Source organism: Nelumbo lutea, chromosome 4 (assembly GCF_056320005.1).
Source record: "Nelumbo lutea isolate HS-2025 chromosome 4, American lotus-T2T, whole genome shotgun sequence".
NCBI classification, from domain to species: domain Eukaryota; kingdom Viridiplantae; phylum Streptophyta; class Magnoliopsida; order Proteales; family Nelumbonaceae; genus Nelumbo; species Nelumbo lutea.
In genome coordinates, this window is record NC_142687.1 from 97367300 (window position 1) to 97384496 (window position 17197).

The following is a 17197-nucleotide window of genomic DNA, read 5'->3' on the forward strand; positions in this document are numbered from 1 at the left end:
TATTCTGATTTTTTACCAAACATAGCTTATACGCTGTCTGTGTGGAGTACACGTGGATATAAAACATAACTCGTGTCAAGATTTATCCCCTCAAGAGTGTAAGTTATCATTTTCAATATCTATATATAGATGCATTCCACGTGGATATAAGATTGGCAAGCGTCATTCCAATGAGACCTACGAGGATGACTTTGAACAATCAAGATCTACTCACAGGACACCACGGCTGCACATTCAGAAAAATACATCTCCCCATGACTTTAAAGTGTTTTGTCAAACAGTCCAGACATTTATAAGCCCATGTTTTTTTTTCCTCTGGTTCTATGCTCTCTGTTCCTGCTTCCTACTGAGTTGAGTCCTCTGGTTCTATGCATTTCCTTAGCTTAGTGAACAAGGAGGTAACAGACACATCAATCTATCTAATGCTTCATTCATCCACACATGCCGGAAGCCTGCCTTCTCTGGCTTCATCCACAGTCATCTGAATAGAATGTTTCAATATCCCTACCATTAATTTTCTTCCTTTCTCTACCTTTTATTTTATTTTATTTTTTTATTTTTATTTTAAACCAAACACAGCCTTATCGAAAGGAACATAAATCTCTCATGAAGTGCATCAAACCTACCACTCTTCAAAATAGGTTCTACAACAGTCATCCGCAGGGGGTGCAACTTGGGTTGATTTGAATGGTCTCATTTACAGAGCCCAACCCAAGCCCAACTAAGTTGCATCCCTATTCATCCGTAGCGGTCAAATGGTCTCATTTTGACCATAGGTGGCCCATAGCCCCACAAGTCTATGAAGAAATGGAATTAGCATTAAAGATCCAAATTAGTAAAATGAGAAACAAAAGAAATCCTTTTAATTGAACATACATTAGGGTTAAAATGTCATTTTACACGAAAACCAATCTAATATACATGATTACAAAGTACATAGGCTATCTTAGGACATGGTCCTATTATTTAATATATTATAATAATCTATATTATATATGTTTAAAACATACATTATATTTTATTTAAATATAAATTATTATATGTATCATTTTTAAGCAAAAACATGGTTTAATGATTATAAAAACTTGACATAAATAAAGTCTATGATGATATTATTAGTGTTAAATGTGGAGACGAGGAAACAACACAATTTCTTGTGTCTAAGGCCAACAGGTCCAACCTGTTGAGAGAAAGAAGATTTAGAAGTTGGTGATGGGTGGTCAGAATGCATCCAGCCGACGTCATGGTTAGGATACATCCAACTGATGCTACATATCAAAGATCTATACGTCGGCCAAATACCCCTACATCAGCTATTATGGAAAAACTTTGTAGAATTATGCGATGCTTGACTACTGTTCCTTATTGTATGTTAATCAACGGTAGTCCTAGCAATTGTTTTGTCCCTTCGAGAGGAGAGGTCCTCTGTCCCCCCTTCTTTTTCTCATCGATTTTAAAATCCTATATGTTGTTTTCAAAAGATTCATGTTCAAGGTGAAATCTTTAAAATGAGAGATTAAGATTATTATTGTCCTACTATTACACACCATTTTTTCTTTTTTTTTTTTTGCGATTCATACACGTGGGAAGTGGATAGAGATCTTCAACAAATATAATCTTGAGCAGTGCAAGCAGGTAAATCTCAATAAATTACATTTACAAGGGTAATTTATCAGAAATCCAATGGATGTTTTTATAATTTTCATATAAAACATCACATATTCTAGCCCGGCCACAAATTTTCCGATCCGGGCCTTTGTGGCCGTGCTAGAATTCATCCTACATTACATGGCTACTTCAAACTCGGACTAGCGTAGTCCTTAGTAGTTAGTGCCATTCTAATATATCAGCGGTCCGGACGCAATGGCATATAGCCATTTGCGTTACTTGGGGAGTACTCCACATGTCCATATTACACAGAGAGAGAGAGAGAGAGAGAGAGAGAGGATAGGTAGCTGGTAGTAGATAGTAGTTCTTCCAGGTTACAAGTTCCATCCAGTCCACAACTGGAAGCTGCTCGATGAAGACTGTAATCTGATTCCAGTCTTTCCCAGATCAACCAGAAGAACAAAGCATAGTAGCAGGGGCAAGGAAAGTTATCTCAGGGTCTAAGAAGAATGGAGAGATTGCAGAGGATTTTCTCGGGTGCAGGTGGGATGGGACACCCTCCACCTGATTCTCCCCTCCTCGATTCCTCCGAGCAGGTTTACATCTCCTCGCTTGCCCTCCTCAAGATGCTCAAACACGGTATCAATCCTATAGATCGTTTATCCCCACATTACATATGGAGTTTGAATTTCGTGATTCGTTGGTTTAACTAAGTATGAATGTATAATTAGGGTTCTTTTAGACATACTCGGTGGTGTAAATATTAGAATTTTCTTTGATAGGTGATGATTTTGTAGTAGTGTTTCCGTTATGTAAGTTGTTTGTTCTTTTCGTCCGTTGATGTATCATATGGTTTAAAATTGTCGAGGTTAATGGTATGACAGGAAGAGCTGGTGTTCCCATGGAAGTCATGGGATTGATGCTTGGTGAGTTTGTAGATGAGTACACTGTCCGCGTCGTGGACGTTTTTGCTATGCCTCAAAGTGGTACTGGTGTTAGTGTTGAGGCCGTTGATCACGTCTTTCAAACTAACATGCTTGATATGCTCAAGCAGACGGGGAGGTACTTCACTTGGATTTCACCATCCATAGCTTATGATTATGCTTATTTTTTTTCTTGGTTTTTATTTTTCTTTTAAATACTGTTACTTTGAAAATTATGTATATAACAGGAAGAACGCTTCTCTTGTTTTTCTTATTAATGCTTAATGCATATAGCTTAGTGTCTTTTCTTCAAATTGCATATGTTGGGTGTATGAACTGCTGACATCGATAAAAAAGTATAAATTGGCAACTAGCAACACTCTCCGGAGCTGCAGCATGAATTCTATCGATTTCCAATTCTGAATTGTATATTATCATTGGATGTTTTCCCAGCCAAGACTGCCAAGTGCACTTGGGAGGTGCTGGTACACTGAACCTGATTATGTGGGAACTAATAGCTTGGTTCAGATTTCCTTGCTTTTTTAAACTCCTTCTCACTCAGTGACATACTTAAATATATTTTGGCCTCTCATATCGATTTTGGTTATAAAGGCCTTTATAAAGTCAAATGACAAAACAGGATTCTTTTTATTAATAATCAAAACAGGACTTATGTAACTGACCTAACATGGTTTGTATAAGGATATGTTGATTTCCGTTGATGTGTATGTTTATGTTTACTATCAAAAAAAAAAAAAAGAAAACTTTATGTTGATCAATTTAGTTGACCTTTGGTTTATTTTCTAGTTAGCTTGTTTCTAGTATTTCACCTGTGCTTGTATTTGTACTTATTCCTTTCTTCTAGCTTATAACCAAGGCGGTTCTCTATCTTATGATTAATAAAATCTCCTTAATTTTGTTGCTGATAAAAAACTGCACCTTATCTTGCGCTGAGATCATTTGGCTACTTTTGTATAGTGATTGGACCATACCCTTATAATCATCAAGGAGTTTGTTATGTTCTTTTCGCTGTACATTGTCCGATGTATTCCTTTCAATTTCTCTATTATTATTATAACTTATCTTTCTCAAAGAAAATCTTTAAATGTGTCAGCTTAATACTTCTCTCCTCACTACATATTACTAGTTACATTTTGTTCTTCTTAGTATTTTATGTTACTAGGTTTCCAGAGAAAGATGAATACTATTGTTATTAAATGAGATGGCAAACTGTCTACATCATTATGGGCTGGATAAGAGACAACAAGCAATCTTCTTGGCAATACAGGCATGTGATGAGGGAGATCAGGCATCTTTCAACATAGCTGGGTGTCACTTTTACATGGGTGCAAAGAACAGCCAACAGCTTGGCTGATCCAATGAGAAAACAAGGGGTGAATAGAGCACCACGCTTTTGGGGGGAGGGGGACATTCCGTAATGATGTACACACAGAATTGAAAATAGTTGGGATCTGATCTTTAACTAGCACAGCAAGACCTTATGCATTCTGTTGCACATATCATTCTTTATTCATGTTAACAAAATTTCAAACTGTATAGCAGGAGTTGATTTGGAGGGTGGAATTGTAGAGTGTAGACTTGTTAGCAGCTTGCCTGGAGTGTTCTGTCACTTGTTGGCCAATAACCTATCTAGGCCTTAGGTGCTAACCCTAAGGAAAGCTATTTTTGGAACCCAATTTTAGAAAGGTGTGAAAAGAGGTAGGAAAAGGAGATAGGATCGTTGTGATAAAATCCACGCTAGCTAACATGCCAATTTACTTTCTTTCTATTTTTAGGATTCCATTGAGGGAAGCAGAAAATCTTGAGAAAGCGATTAGGGGTTTCTTATGGGAGTTGGGGGAAGTCGTGTGTGGAAGCAAAGAAGAGAGTGAGTTGGGGATTGGAAATATGATTAAAAAGAATTTAGCTCTTTGTAGGAAGTGGTTGTGGAGGTTCTCGTTAGAAAGGGAGAGATTGTGGCATGGGATGATAGCTAATATTCATGGCAGATTGGAAAAAGGATGGGATGCTTGTGTATCTCATCAGATGACTTTGGCAGTTTGTTTGGGTTGGTAACTTTGTTCTTAAGGACCTTTTTCCACCATTGTGTTCTATTTCCTTTTACAAAGAAAAAAGGTATTTTGAAGTTCCTCATTACTTCTTCACATGTTGTGGGTCTCAATTGGGATTTTGGTTTCCCATAGGGGTTAACGGGTGAAGAGTCTGTTTCCATGATTGAGCTTTTACAACTTGATAGAGTGTGATTGGAACCTAATAATCTGGACAAAAGGATTTTGATTCCTTATTCTAAAGATCTCTTTTATTGCACCTCCTTTTCATCTCCCTTTACTAGTCTCCCAATCGTCAGTTCTTTCCCTTTAAGGAAGTTTGGTGCAAGCCAATTCCCCCTATAGTTACTACTGGAATGTGTTTTTATGGGAAAGTAAATACCTTGGATTTATTGCAAAAGAAGAAACCCTTTCTTTTTTATTTCCCTGAATTGGTGCTTTCTTTGTAAAACTAATGGTTAATCTTGTTATCGCTTACTAATATCTTGTCCTTTTTCTGCAGACATTTGGGATTTGTTTTCTCTTTGTTTGGGTGTAGGTGAAACTTGCCAATGGATGTGACTATGCTATTTGATTTGTCAACCTTTGCCTAGTCAAAGAGAAGGGAGAGAATAATTTGGAGGTGTATGAGAGCAGTAATGAGTTGGACCTTATGAGAGGAAAGTAATGCAAGAATTTTCCAAGAAAGGGAGAGAAATGCGCAAGAAATCAAGGAATGTGTAATGACTAGGGTTATTCATTGGAAGATTGTGGCAACAAACTCTACTAAGGAGAATAGGGCCACCTTGGTTTGGACACCTCCTTTTGAAGATTATGTCGAGCTAAACTTTAATGGAAGTAGCTAAGGTAATCTAGGCCCTTCTGAAATTGGAGGGGTTATGAGAGATAAGGAAGGAAAAGTATTGTCTTTCTTCTTGGGACCGATGGGAGTTGGAGATTCTATAAAGACTAAATTGTTTGCTGCTTTAAAAGCAATTCGGATTGCAAATGAGTTGAACATAGAATGCTTGATTGAAGGTGATTCTAAGGTGGTAGTGTGATGGTTGAAGGAACCAGAGTCGGTAATGTGGTGCTCTAGGGAGGAAATTAAAAAGTTCAAGTGGCTAACAAGAAATACGAACCTAAGAATAGAATGGGTAGGGAGAGTGGCTAATGATGTGATTTGATGTCCTAATTCTATTTGTGGGAGAGGCTGCACCTCACACCATTCCAAGGGATATTTGTAATGCTTTTATCTATGATGTTTTTAATAAAATTTTCAATTATAAAAAAAAGAAAAAAAAACTGTCTAAATCATTATTAAATGAGATGCCAAAGTTATATTTTTTTAGATAAGTAAATGGCAAAAATTTTATTAAATGAAAGGGAATTACAGATCAGGGTGATGAGACAGCACCCGAAAGCAAAGAAAAACAAAAGAGCCTACTACCAAATTAGATAATATCTCTCATGGGTTTGGGATAAATGGCTTCAGTTCTCCTTGGTTGATGTTCTACTACAGGTTCTTTCACTTGTCTATAGAGATCTTCCTCACTCTCAGTTATATGCTTCAATGTCTATGAATTACAGAGTCAGATTGGGCCACGCAATCAAAGATCTTTTCCCTTCATCTGAGATCCATGACTCAAGTATTATGCCAGATCATTTTTTTCCTCTCCTTTTAAGGAATCTCAAATCTGACAAGAAAAACTACAAGAGATCTTGAGACATTCTGAACCAAGGTAGTAACTTAATGGCATAATTGATAGCTTATCAATAGCTGATTTGGCAAGCAAGTCAGCCATGGCATTGAGCTCTCTTAGATCCATCTAGCCTGGATATATCCATGGATTTTCTTATATCACTAAGGTAATGCACCGGCCTGGGCACCATTTGATTGCATTATTGGAATCACCTTCAATTATCAAGGAGGAGATTTAGAGTTGTCTAGCTTACAAGCTCCCATAAGAAGAGACATATTTGATCAGTAAAGAAGGATAATTTTATTAAAATGAAAAAAAGATTATAGCCAGCAGGAGAACAGAAAACACAACAATTGAAAAGAATTACAAAACTGCCCAGAATAGATCTTGTCTGTACACTCCTTGTTTTGCTAGTGAGTCAGCCATCCCATTTGCAGTCCTTCTAATCCAAGTGAAAGTGGCATTGAGCTCCCTGGCTAAACTTTCAATCTCTTGCAAGGAATGTCTATAAATCCAGGGAATGTTACCTCTGAAACTGGACCAAGAAATCACCAGTTTTTAATCTCCTTCAACTCCAAATTTTTAAAATCTGCTTGTTTGGCAAGTTTTAATCCCTGCAAAAGAGCATGAAGCTCAACCATTATGGAGTCACCTGCCCCTATAGGCCCTGAATACATAGCCAGAACTTTATTTATTGAGTCTCCGAACACACCCCATATACCTGCCAATCCCGGATTCCCTATGGAACTGCCATCAAAGTTCAACTTTAACTTATTTGCAACAGGGGGTTTGCATTCCATCACCATCTTTTCTTTCTTCTTAGTTGAACATGCCACTTCTTTCCAAGCCCGCAGGATATCAGCCACAGAGAATCTTTGGAACAGCTCGAGTGTTTTTATCCAATGAGCAACTTTTATCTTTACAGCTTCCACCAACTCTTCCTTTGGTCTGCATTTGCCATTGAATATTCTTGCGTTCCTTTCCTCCCAAATTGTCCATGCCACAGCTGCCCTCACTGATTTCCACATTGTTCTTCCTTTCTTTGTTGGTTGCCTTAGGAAGTTTGGGCTGAAGAGGCTCACTACATCCTGTGGGGAGCTCCACCTGGAACCAAACAGAGAGCAAACAGATTCCAAGCAAAAAGCACATAAGGACAGTTGATTAGTAAGTGAGAGAGGGATTCACCATTTGCAAAACAAAGAAAGCACACATGAGGGGAGAGGCACAAATGAGGTCTCCTCTTTTGAAGCATATCACAGGTGTTCACCTTTCCGAGGAACATCTCCCAAGGAGTTTGAACTTTGGGTGGAATGGACTTACTCCAAATCTCCTTCACTGGGAAATCCTCTTCCACCAACTCTTCCTTTGGTCTGCATTTGCCATTGAATATTCTTGCGTTCCTTTCCTCCCAAATTGTCCATGCCACAGCTGCCCTCACTGATTTCCACATTGTTCTTCCTTTCTTTGTTGGTTGCCTTAGGAAGTTTGGGCTGAAGAGGCTCACTACATCCTGTGGGGAGCTCCACCTGGAACCAAACAGAGAGCAAACAGATTCCAAGCAAAAAGCACATAAGGACAGTTGATTAGTAAGTGAGAGAGGGATTCACCATTTGCAAAACAAAGAAAGCACACATGAGGGGAGAGGCACAAATGAGGTCTCCTCTTTTGAAGCATATCACAGGTGTTCACCTTTCCGAGGAACATCTCCCAAGGAGTTTGAACTTTGGGTGGAATGGACTTACTCCAAATCTCCTTCACTGGGAAATCCTCTTCCACCAACTCTTCCTTTGGTCTGCATTTGCCATTGAATATTCTTGCGTTCCTTTCCTCCCAAATTGTCCATGCCACAGCTGCCCTCACTGATTTCCACATTGTTCTTCCTTTCTTTGTTGGTTGCCTTAGGAAGTTTGGGCTGAAGAGGCTCACTACATCCTGTGGGGAGCTCCACCTGGAATCAAACAGAGAGCAAACAGATTCCAAACAAGAAGCACATTAGGGCAGTTGATTAGTAAGTGAGAGAGGGATTCACCATTTGCAAAACAAAGAAAGCACACATGAGGGGAGAGGCACAAATGAGGTCTCCTCTTTTGAAGCATATCACAGGTGTTCACCTTTCCGAGGAACATCTCCCAAAGAGTTTGAACTTTGGGTGGAATGGGCTTACTCCAAATCTCTTTCACTGGGAAACCCTCTTCCCCCCCCCGAGAAGAATGCACAAGGGAGTTAAAGAATGCAGCATAGGAAAAAGAGCCATCGGAAGAAGTGGACCAGACTCTAGTGTCCTCCAAAGATTGGACTAGAAAAGCTGAATTAAGGTTATCAAAAAGGTTTAATAAGCTTCATATTCACAATCCCTTGGACCTCTCCTAAACCCAAAGTCCCAACTCAAGGTGATGAAACTTGAGATAGGTCTCTTCTTATAGTCAGAAATCAAGTAAAGATCGGGGAAAAGAGAACAAAAAGGAGAGTCACCCCACCAAAGGTCTTCCCAGAACAGAACCCTGGACCCACAACCCACATATACTTGGGTATATGTCGTACTTGAATATGATTGTTTTTTCTTGCAATTTGGTAATGGTAGCTAGCTTGTGCTTGTTATCAGCAGTGGTAGTTCCGTCTGATCCTGAGTATGGATTATTTGAGGCACAAACCTGTTATTATTAACTGTTGCTATTACTAAATGGGCCTAATAAATATGTTCAGGGTGCTGTGAAATCAAGTATGGATTATTTAAGGCACAAACCTGTTATTAACTGTTGCTATTATAAATTGGGCCTAATAAATATGTTCAGGGTGCTGTGGAATACTCTATTACCACTAGTAGCAAAGAATATTGGAACAATTAGGGATTTAGGTTAAGGGGAATTCCTCAGTTCTTGAGAAACATGGGGGACCATCTTTGAGTTTTTGAGTGGTGAGAATCTGATTGTTGGATACTGGTAAAAAGAATAGCTTTATCTTTTGGTTATTATGGGCTTGTATGTGTTTTTTCTGTTCTTACTTACGTTTTTCTTATTTTTGATTGTCCTTGGAAGCATGGAACTTTAGGAAGACAATCTGGCTTTGTCTGGATCTACATAAGCCAAAAGACCTGGGAGGTGAGATAGGATACATCAAACAAGTATCCAATAGAGCAAATAGATTGATTTGTGGGAGATGCGGTTACTCTCTTTGGTGGAGTGGAACTGACTTGGTAGTTTATAAAAGAGCTTCTTTATTGGATTAATTTTTCCTAGGAAGCTTTTGTTGCAAATGCATCGAACTTTGAAAAATGCATATATTGTCATTTGTACATAACCATGGTTTGCAGTTTTAGTTATTGACAATCTTTTCCTTATTGGAGCTGTTCCATTAATTATCATGTAATTCCACCAATTTCTCTGTAATTTTTATGTCTCTAATTTGAAGACTCATGCATTTATGATTTACCAGATTAAATGATCTTTTGGGTATATGCCTTCTTAATTCTTATCATTGCATAGTACTGTGATTTTGATCCTAAAACATGTCTTAATTTGTGCTTGGAAGACAAACAAGAGCAGTGGTTTTATGTTAGGTCCTTCTGGACATGCATATTTCTGCATTCTGCCTTTTCTTATTTTTGCTTTCATAAGCATCTCTGTGATTAATTCCTCATCCCCCTTTCTCTCTTTTCTTTTATTTATTTTTTCATTGCAGACCAGAAATGGTGGTTGGTTGGTACCATTCACATCCTGGCTTTGGCTGCTGGCTTTCTGGGGTTGATATAAATACACAACAGGTAGTTTTGTTGCTTAAATAATTTCTTTTTATTATGTCACTTGTACTAAAAACCATAAATGCATTTTATAGGTTGTATGTATTCTGAAATGGCATTGGATGAGGTGATTTTGGGCTATTATTACATGTTAAATATTATCATATAATGGCATCTATTATAAAAAGTAATATCATATCTATTATATGCTGCACATAATAAGGTATCCAAGATTAGAAAGGAGGCGTCACAGCACTATGGTTTTCAGATCTAATATTTGTTCGCTTACTAGCCAGTCTTTCTCAATTTTTGAATGGCCCTGTGGGAATGGATTGAAGATACATGGTTTCATGCCTTTATTCAGTTCCTGGAGTTAAATTACATTTTATGTTAAGATTTTAATGTCGATTGATTCCAGTGGTGTTCTCATTTCATTTATGTATTGCAGAGTTTTGAGGCTCTGAATCAAAGGGCTGTTGCTGTGGTGGTGGATCCAATTCAGAGTGTCAAAGGGAAGGTGGTTATTGATGCCTTCCGCTTGATCAACCCACAGACAATGATGCTTGGCCAAGAGCCACGCCAAACAACTTCCAACCTTGGACATCTGAACAAGCCATCTATCCAGGTAAGGGCATGCAATTGTGCCCCTATTAAGATATTATTGATCTATACACCAACCGGTTTTCACAATATGACTGTTTTTCTTTTATGATCAATTACAGGCGTTGATCCATGGGTTGAACCGGCATTACTACTCGATTGCCATTAACTACAGGAAGAATGAACTTGAGGAGAAGATGTTACTAAACCTACACAAAAAGAAGTGGACAGATGGCTTGACACTACAGCGGTTTGATATCCATTCAAAGACCAACGAGCAAATTGTCCAGGTAAAGGAATTTGAATTTTTTGAGGTGGCATTTTTTCTCCGCTGCAATATTTTTGAATTCTTCTATGTAGCATGTGTTTTTTACTTGAAAAACTAGTTGAGCTCTTGTGGCTGATAACTCTCTTATTCTACTTCTCTCTCAAGCTGACTTCCTATTCTGTTTCTAGTGTGAAATTAACCAGCATAATTTTGGAAACTTCTATACTTATCTATATATAGCTCAGTACTGAAATAAGTTTTATGTTGGTGAAATATCAGGAGATGCTAAGTTTGGCCATAAAATACAACAAGGCAGTCCAGGAAGAAGATGAATTGCCTCCTGAAAAGCTTGCTATCGCAAATGTAGGCAGGCAGGATGCGAAGAAGCATTTGGAAGAGCACGTATCCAATTTGATGTCATCAAACATAATTCAGACTCTAGGGACCATGCTTGACACAGTGGTATTTTGAGGGGAAGTACTCTTGATTCCACAAGGTGGTAGATCCTGTTGACAACATCCACCAAGAGAAAACTTGAAGATTCAAAATCCATGTAATTATGGCAAGTAATCGGAGCATAGAGTAATGGTGAATTTGTTGTCTTTCGACAATTCAACCTAAAGACCAAGGATCATATTTCTTATTTGTATTTTTCATACCAAAAAATTATGGGTTATAGTGATTAGGGGAATTTAATGTGACAAAGTCAATTAGACAAATTTGAACTTGAATAACTAATGCTCGAATAGTTGTCGATACATCCAGTCTACCATTTAAGTATTGAATGGTACTCCTGTAACGCTGTTGCTGGTTTGTCTCTCTTGATTGATGGAGTTTGGTTGCTGTCAATGTTTCAAAATTTTGTCATGCATTGGGCGTATTGTATTGTATCGGCGATTGGCCAATTAATAGGTGTTTGGGGTTTTTGATATTTAGGGGTAGGCAAATTTAAAATTAACCCCTTGTGAGATTTTGAAAAAAAAAAAAAAATTCCTAAAAAGGGGGAGTGTGTGATCCATTCCCCCGATACGCATATTCATTCGTATTGAGGTATGTTGATACTTTGAAGTTTGAACCGTTATTGTCTTTTCTCGTGGTGTTTGCCGAATTTTCTATTCACCGTCTCCTACCTTTCGAACATTGACCAAGAGCTCTTTGTTTCCAAACACCACTTCCATTAACGGTTGACCTTTAGAACTTAACTATTCCATCTCCTTTCCAAATTGCTAATAAGAATTACTCACCTAAGTTATTGTTTATCATTTTCCCTGTTTGAGTGCCACAACAAAGCTTAATAGAACTAGTATGAGTCTATGAGGCATACTCTTATCAACTAAACTTCGCAAGCAAAAAAGAAAATGAATCGAGCAAGAGAATCCAATGTTCGTCTTCTTCCTTTAACAACAGTGAATAGAGAATCAGATCAACCTGCCATCCTTCCATCGTTCTTTCTTCTTCTAAGTGTAGATCCATCATATAGAAACATCAAAGGTACCATAAGAAGTGATCTAGGAGCATCCACAATCAAATAGATAGCCCCATTTTAGGGTGCATCTCCACTTATCATATATATATATATATTACATAATAGGTACACTCACCATGCAGGAAATGGAATCTACTCGTGTGAATAGATTAACAGTCTTGCTAGGCGAACAAAGATTATATGTATTTCGAAAAATGGCATAGAAATCCCTCTATACAAATACAACTTTGTTACTTTTGATAATATTGTAGAATATATTGGCAAAAATGTTTTATAAGAATATTTCATTTTGCTCTTATCATAGATAAATGTATTACGATATATGTTTTACCTTTTTTCTAACTTTTTTTTATCTATTATAGATGTTGGAGCAATTATTTACATGAATAACACTCCCTTCTATATCCAGATTAAAAAAAAAAATCTTTTATTATATCAACAATAAGTTTATGTAACATGCTCATGCATAATGTTTAATATGAAATTTATGGCATTCACTAGGACAAATTTTGCTATTCAAAAACTTTCAAAACTAAGGTTCAAGAACCCATGAATTGAGTAGGAAAATAACAAAATCACATGAGAGAAAACTAGATTTTCTCTTCAATGTCAATTTTGGGATTTGAACTAGATCAAATTAGATTTAAAACTACAAGAAAGGTTAGAATTTTACTTGATAAAAATGTCCTCACAAGTGCAAGAGCAGATGTGGTGTTCACACCTAAGAAACCAATCTCCTTTCTTTCGATTCAATCCAACTAAAAATGGTGCAACCTTTGATATTAAATGACTCGATCTCCTTAAAGCACAATTATGTTTGGTCATCCAAATCACCTCTATCAATGGAGGATTCTTATAGAAGAACTTGAAAAATCCCGTCTTAAATGTGGTTCAAAGTGATGAAGAATGGAGGACAAAATGGATGAACGTGTAACATATTCCAACCTCTAATGGGTATTGATGAGGGGCATTTTGGTCACCCCGCACAACTACTGACATGTGGACGCTATTGGAAACACAGTGTCCAACTCAGCAAGGCAGCTTGACAAACCAATACGTGGAAACTAGCATCAGGTGTGCGGCCAAGCTGGGGCGAGCTCGGCCTGTCGACAACACCAGCTCGCCCAAAACTAATCTGTGTTCCGCGCTCGCACGAACACCATCATCGCGACTATAGGAACAGCTCACCGAACCATACGCCACAAGACCTGTGGGCGACCTATAACTACCATGCGAATCTAGCAACTGACAGTCCAACATGCCCTAAACCGCGGAAATAGCTCGGTAGAAGCTCTTAAACTCTCACATATCCTCACTAAAATCTCCTTGACTTAAGAATCAGAGTGTCCTCTTAGGTTAAACCTACCCAAGCACTTTAATTCTTCCCTTTTTACAGTTCTTTCCAGCTTGGACCTATAGTTTCCAACTTGATAGTTCAGCTCGGCATTTCCAGATCAGAACTTGGTTTGGGCCCAGTCATTGACATGAGGAAGAAAGCAGATAGCACATCATCAATTGGTGTCGTCTATGGGAAACGCAGCGAAAATCTAGCATTCCCTTCTTTCATTTCTTCCCTTCTTTTATTCTTCTCCAAGAAACTCTTCAATGGCATTTTCTGGCAACCCTTCTGTCAACAATATCAACGGCTAGAATCCTACTGTTATGATTGGCCAAATAGACATTCTGTTACCACCAGCCAAAGCACAAGGCAACATGAATGTGCCTCCCCCAGCAGCTGACCCTACGGCACCTCCCGCAGTAGTCGATGTGCAACAGTTCAATGACCTAGTACGGTGTGTGCACACCATGACCGAGCAAATTAGGTCATGGGAGAATGGATTTGTCTTCATTACTGGACAACAACAGCAGCAACATCAACACCAACTGTAGCAACAGCAACAACAATATCAACAGTAGTGGCATCCTATAGCACCCAATCAGCCCGTGTCACGAGATGGCTAGCAGTTACCATGTAATAGCCAACAACAACCATTTAACAGCCAGTGAGTGCCAACCAACGATTAGCAGGTCCCATATCACAACCAGGAGGTTTCGAGGAGCAGCCGGCGATTGCCTCCTAAGAACAATGGCCCGAATAATGAAGACCCACCTCGCCCACGGGTACGTAGTTAGATTTAGGTCCCAGACAGAGTAGACCCAACAACCCAGAATGAATAGGCCCCCATAGAGAGCCAAGCTGAGGTTCCTATTGGGACCGATGTCGCCAGTTCCATCGAATGCACCAGGAGGAAGAGCAAGAAGTGCACACACCGTGCAGGAAGAAAGGTGCAGCTCGCCCACGCAAGCGACGAAGCCCAACATGGGGAGAATAGTGTAGCGACCAGTAGGATAGTCTCCCTCTCAGAACTACCTAGCCTAACATGTGAAACCCTACTAGCACCTAAAATTATTAAAGCACCTTGTCCAAAGAACTTTCGAGCCCCAACTTTAGAGTCCTATAGGGGGAAGACAGACCTGGTGGAGCATGCGAACAACTTTTAGGCTTTCATGCTCCTCCATGGGGCAAATGACGCCAGCATGTGCATAACATTCCCCACGACATTGAAGAAAAAAGCTTGGCTTTGGTATTCCAGACCGACACCAGGATTAATAAAAAATTGGGATCAATTTGCCAAACTCTTCATCAATCAATTCGCTACTAGTAAGAGACACTCCAAATCAGCGACCTGCTTGTTCAACGTTGTCCATAAGTCAAATGAGACGCTCAGAGAATACATTCAGAGGTTCAACACGAAGCATCTATAGGTCCCTGACCTGGATCTCACTGCACCCTCCAGCCACCATGGAAAAATTTTTTGATGTAGCCCACCGCTTCATCAAAGTGGAGGAAGCAATAGGGATAAAGTCTGACATAGAAGGAAAGAGAAAGCATACTGAAGAAGAGGCGAGTACAAGTAGAACCAAGTGAAGGAGCAAGTTACAGAAGATAAGCAGATCTCCAAGGAGAAGGCATAGTAGCTTGCCACACCACAAGAGCAGTTCACTAGTCAAAAGATCAAGTCGATGGTCAGTGATGCCACCATCATACGCTAGAGTGTTTACCCCATTAAATGCTAAGAGGAAGGAGATCTTGATGCAAATCCAATCCAATGATTATGTGAAATGGCCACCAAAGGTAAGGGGGATCCTACTACTCAAAACCCAAATAAGTATTGCCATTTTCACAAAGATGTTTGACACGATACTGAGCACTGTTGGAACTTGAAGAACGAAATTGAGAACCTCATCAAAAGAGGCTATCTGAGGCACTTCATCAAAGATGAACAGAAACCCGAAGTAGGAACCAACAGGGAGGCGCCCCAGAACAACAAACAGTAGGAGCCGGCTCCCCAAAACCAGCAATCATAAGAAAGGCAGGTCTAAGGGACCATAAAGACCATAAATGTAATTACCGGACGCTCGATAATAGTAGGTTGCACCATGTCAATGGGAAAGAATGCGATAAGAGAACTAGAGCAAGAAGACAGCCAACCATGCAAGCTCCCCCAGAAGGAGGAGGTTATTTATTTTACAGAGGATGACATGCATGGGGTCCAGTACCCCCATGACGACACCCTAGTCGTAAAGCTACTAATAAATGACTTTAGAGTGAAGAGGATTCTGGTGGATTTAGGCAACTCGACAAACATTTTGTTCGTAGAAGATTTCAAGAGAATGGAACTTAGGCCGACCTGCATCCTGTTGACAAACCACTAGTGGGATTCAGCGGTGAGATAGTTTGCCCAATTGGTAGAGTAAGGGTGCCAATTGAGGCGGGATCGCCGCCCCACAAGGTGCGCTTTGAACATGATTTTCTGGAGGTGGCTGCCTCATCACCTTATAACGCAATTCTGGGAATATCGATCTTACATGCAATGTGAGTTGTGGTCTCAACGTACCACCTTGCACTAAAATTCCCGACAAACACTGGTATAGGAGTGCTATGAGGAGACCAACTAAAATCTAGGAAATGCTATGTAGCTTCACTGAAGACCAAGGGAAAGATGATAGTTGATATCGACCTGGAACCACCACTAGAGAACATAGAAGAAAGAATTATCCCAACTGAAGAAACCATTGTAGTCCAAGTCTCCAGAACTGAACCTGAGAAAATGCTCTAGATTGGAGCTCACCTAAAAGAACCCCTGCAATATAAACTGGTAAGCTTCTTGTTAAATAATTTAGACATTTTCTCCTAGTCAGTTGCTAAAATGCTTGGTATAGACCCTAGTTTGATAATTCATAAACTTAATGTTAACCTTACAGTTAGACCCGTCTGGCAGAGGAAGAGAAACCTCGCCCTAGAAAGGTGACACATAGTGAACAAAGAGGTGGGAAAGCTACTATCAGCAGACTTCATTATGGAAGTCCAATACCCGGGCTGAATAGCAAATCCATTCCTGGTAAAGAAGGAAAACGGCAAGTGGCGGATGTATATAGACTTTACAGACCTGAACCGAGCTTACCCAAAGGACAACTTCCCCCTACCTAGCATAGATCACCTGGTGGATGTGACCTCGGGATTTGAGCTACTTAGTTTCATGGATGCCTACTCAAGCTACAACAAGATCCTACTGGATCCGGAAGACCAAGAGAAGACAACTTTTATTACTAAAACAGGCCTGTACTACCACAAGGTCATGCCTTTTGGTTTAAAAAATGCTAAGGCAACCTTCCAACACTTAGTCAATTATGTTTTTTCTGATTTAATTGGAAGTAAGGTGGAGTGTTATGTAGATGACATGGCGGCAAAAACACTTTATTCAAAGAATTTGATTTCTAATTTAAATCTTGTGTTCAACATTTTGAGGAAACATAATTTAAA

The 17197-nt window shown here is 39.2% G+C and overlaps 1 protein-coding gene across 1 annotated transcript; it reads left to right on the top strand.

Annotated features, from left to right (window-relative positions):
- Positions 1-1736: 1736 nt before the first annotated feature.
- On the top strand, positions 1737-11644 carry LOC148862069 (26S proteasome non-ATPase regulatory subunit 14 homolog). Its single transcript, XM_088983580.1, has 6 exons — positions 1737-2247; positions 2493-2670; positions 9961-10042; positions 10467-10643; positions 10741-10908; positions 11166-11644. The coding sequence occupies exons 1-6, from the start codon at positions 2118-2120 to the stop codon at positions 11355-11357; spliced, it is 927 nt and encodes a 308-aa protein (XP_088839706.1). The 5' UTR covers positions 1737-2117; the 3' UTR covers positions 11358-11644.
- Positions 11645-17197: the final 5553 nt, after the last annotated feature.

Excerpts from the sequence above, each read along its gene's own strand:
- LOC148862069 (XM_088983580.1), top strand. The coding sequence starts at position 2,118 with ATGGAGAGATTGCAGAGGATTTTCTCGGGTGCAGGTGGGATGGGACAC. Across the intron at positions 2,248-2,492 it reads CCTCAAGATGCTCAAACACG|GAAGAGCTGGTGTTCCCATG; the intron begins GTATCAATCCTA and ends ATGGTATGACAG. Across the intron at positions 2,671-9,960 it reads ATGCTCAAGCAGACGGGGAG|ACCAGAAATGGTGGTTGGTT; the intron begins GTACTTCACTTG and ends TTTTCATTGCAG.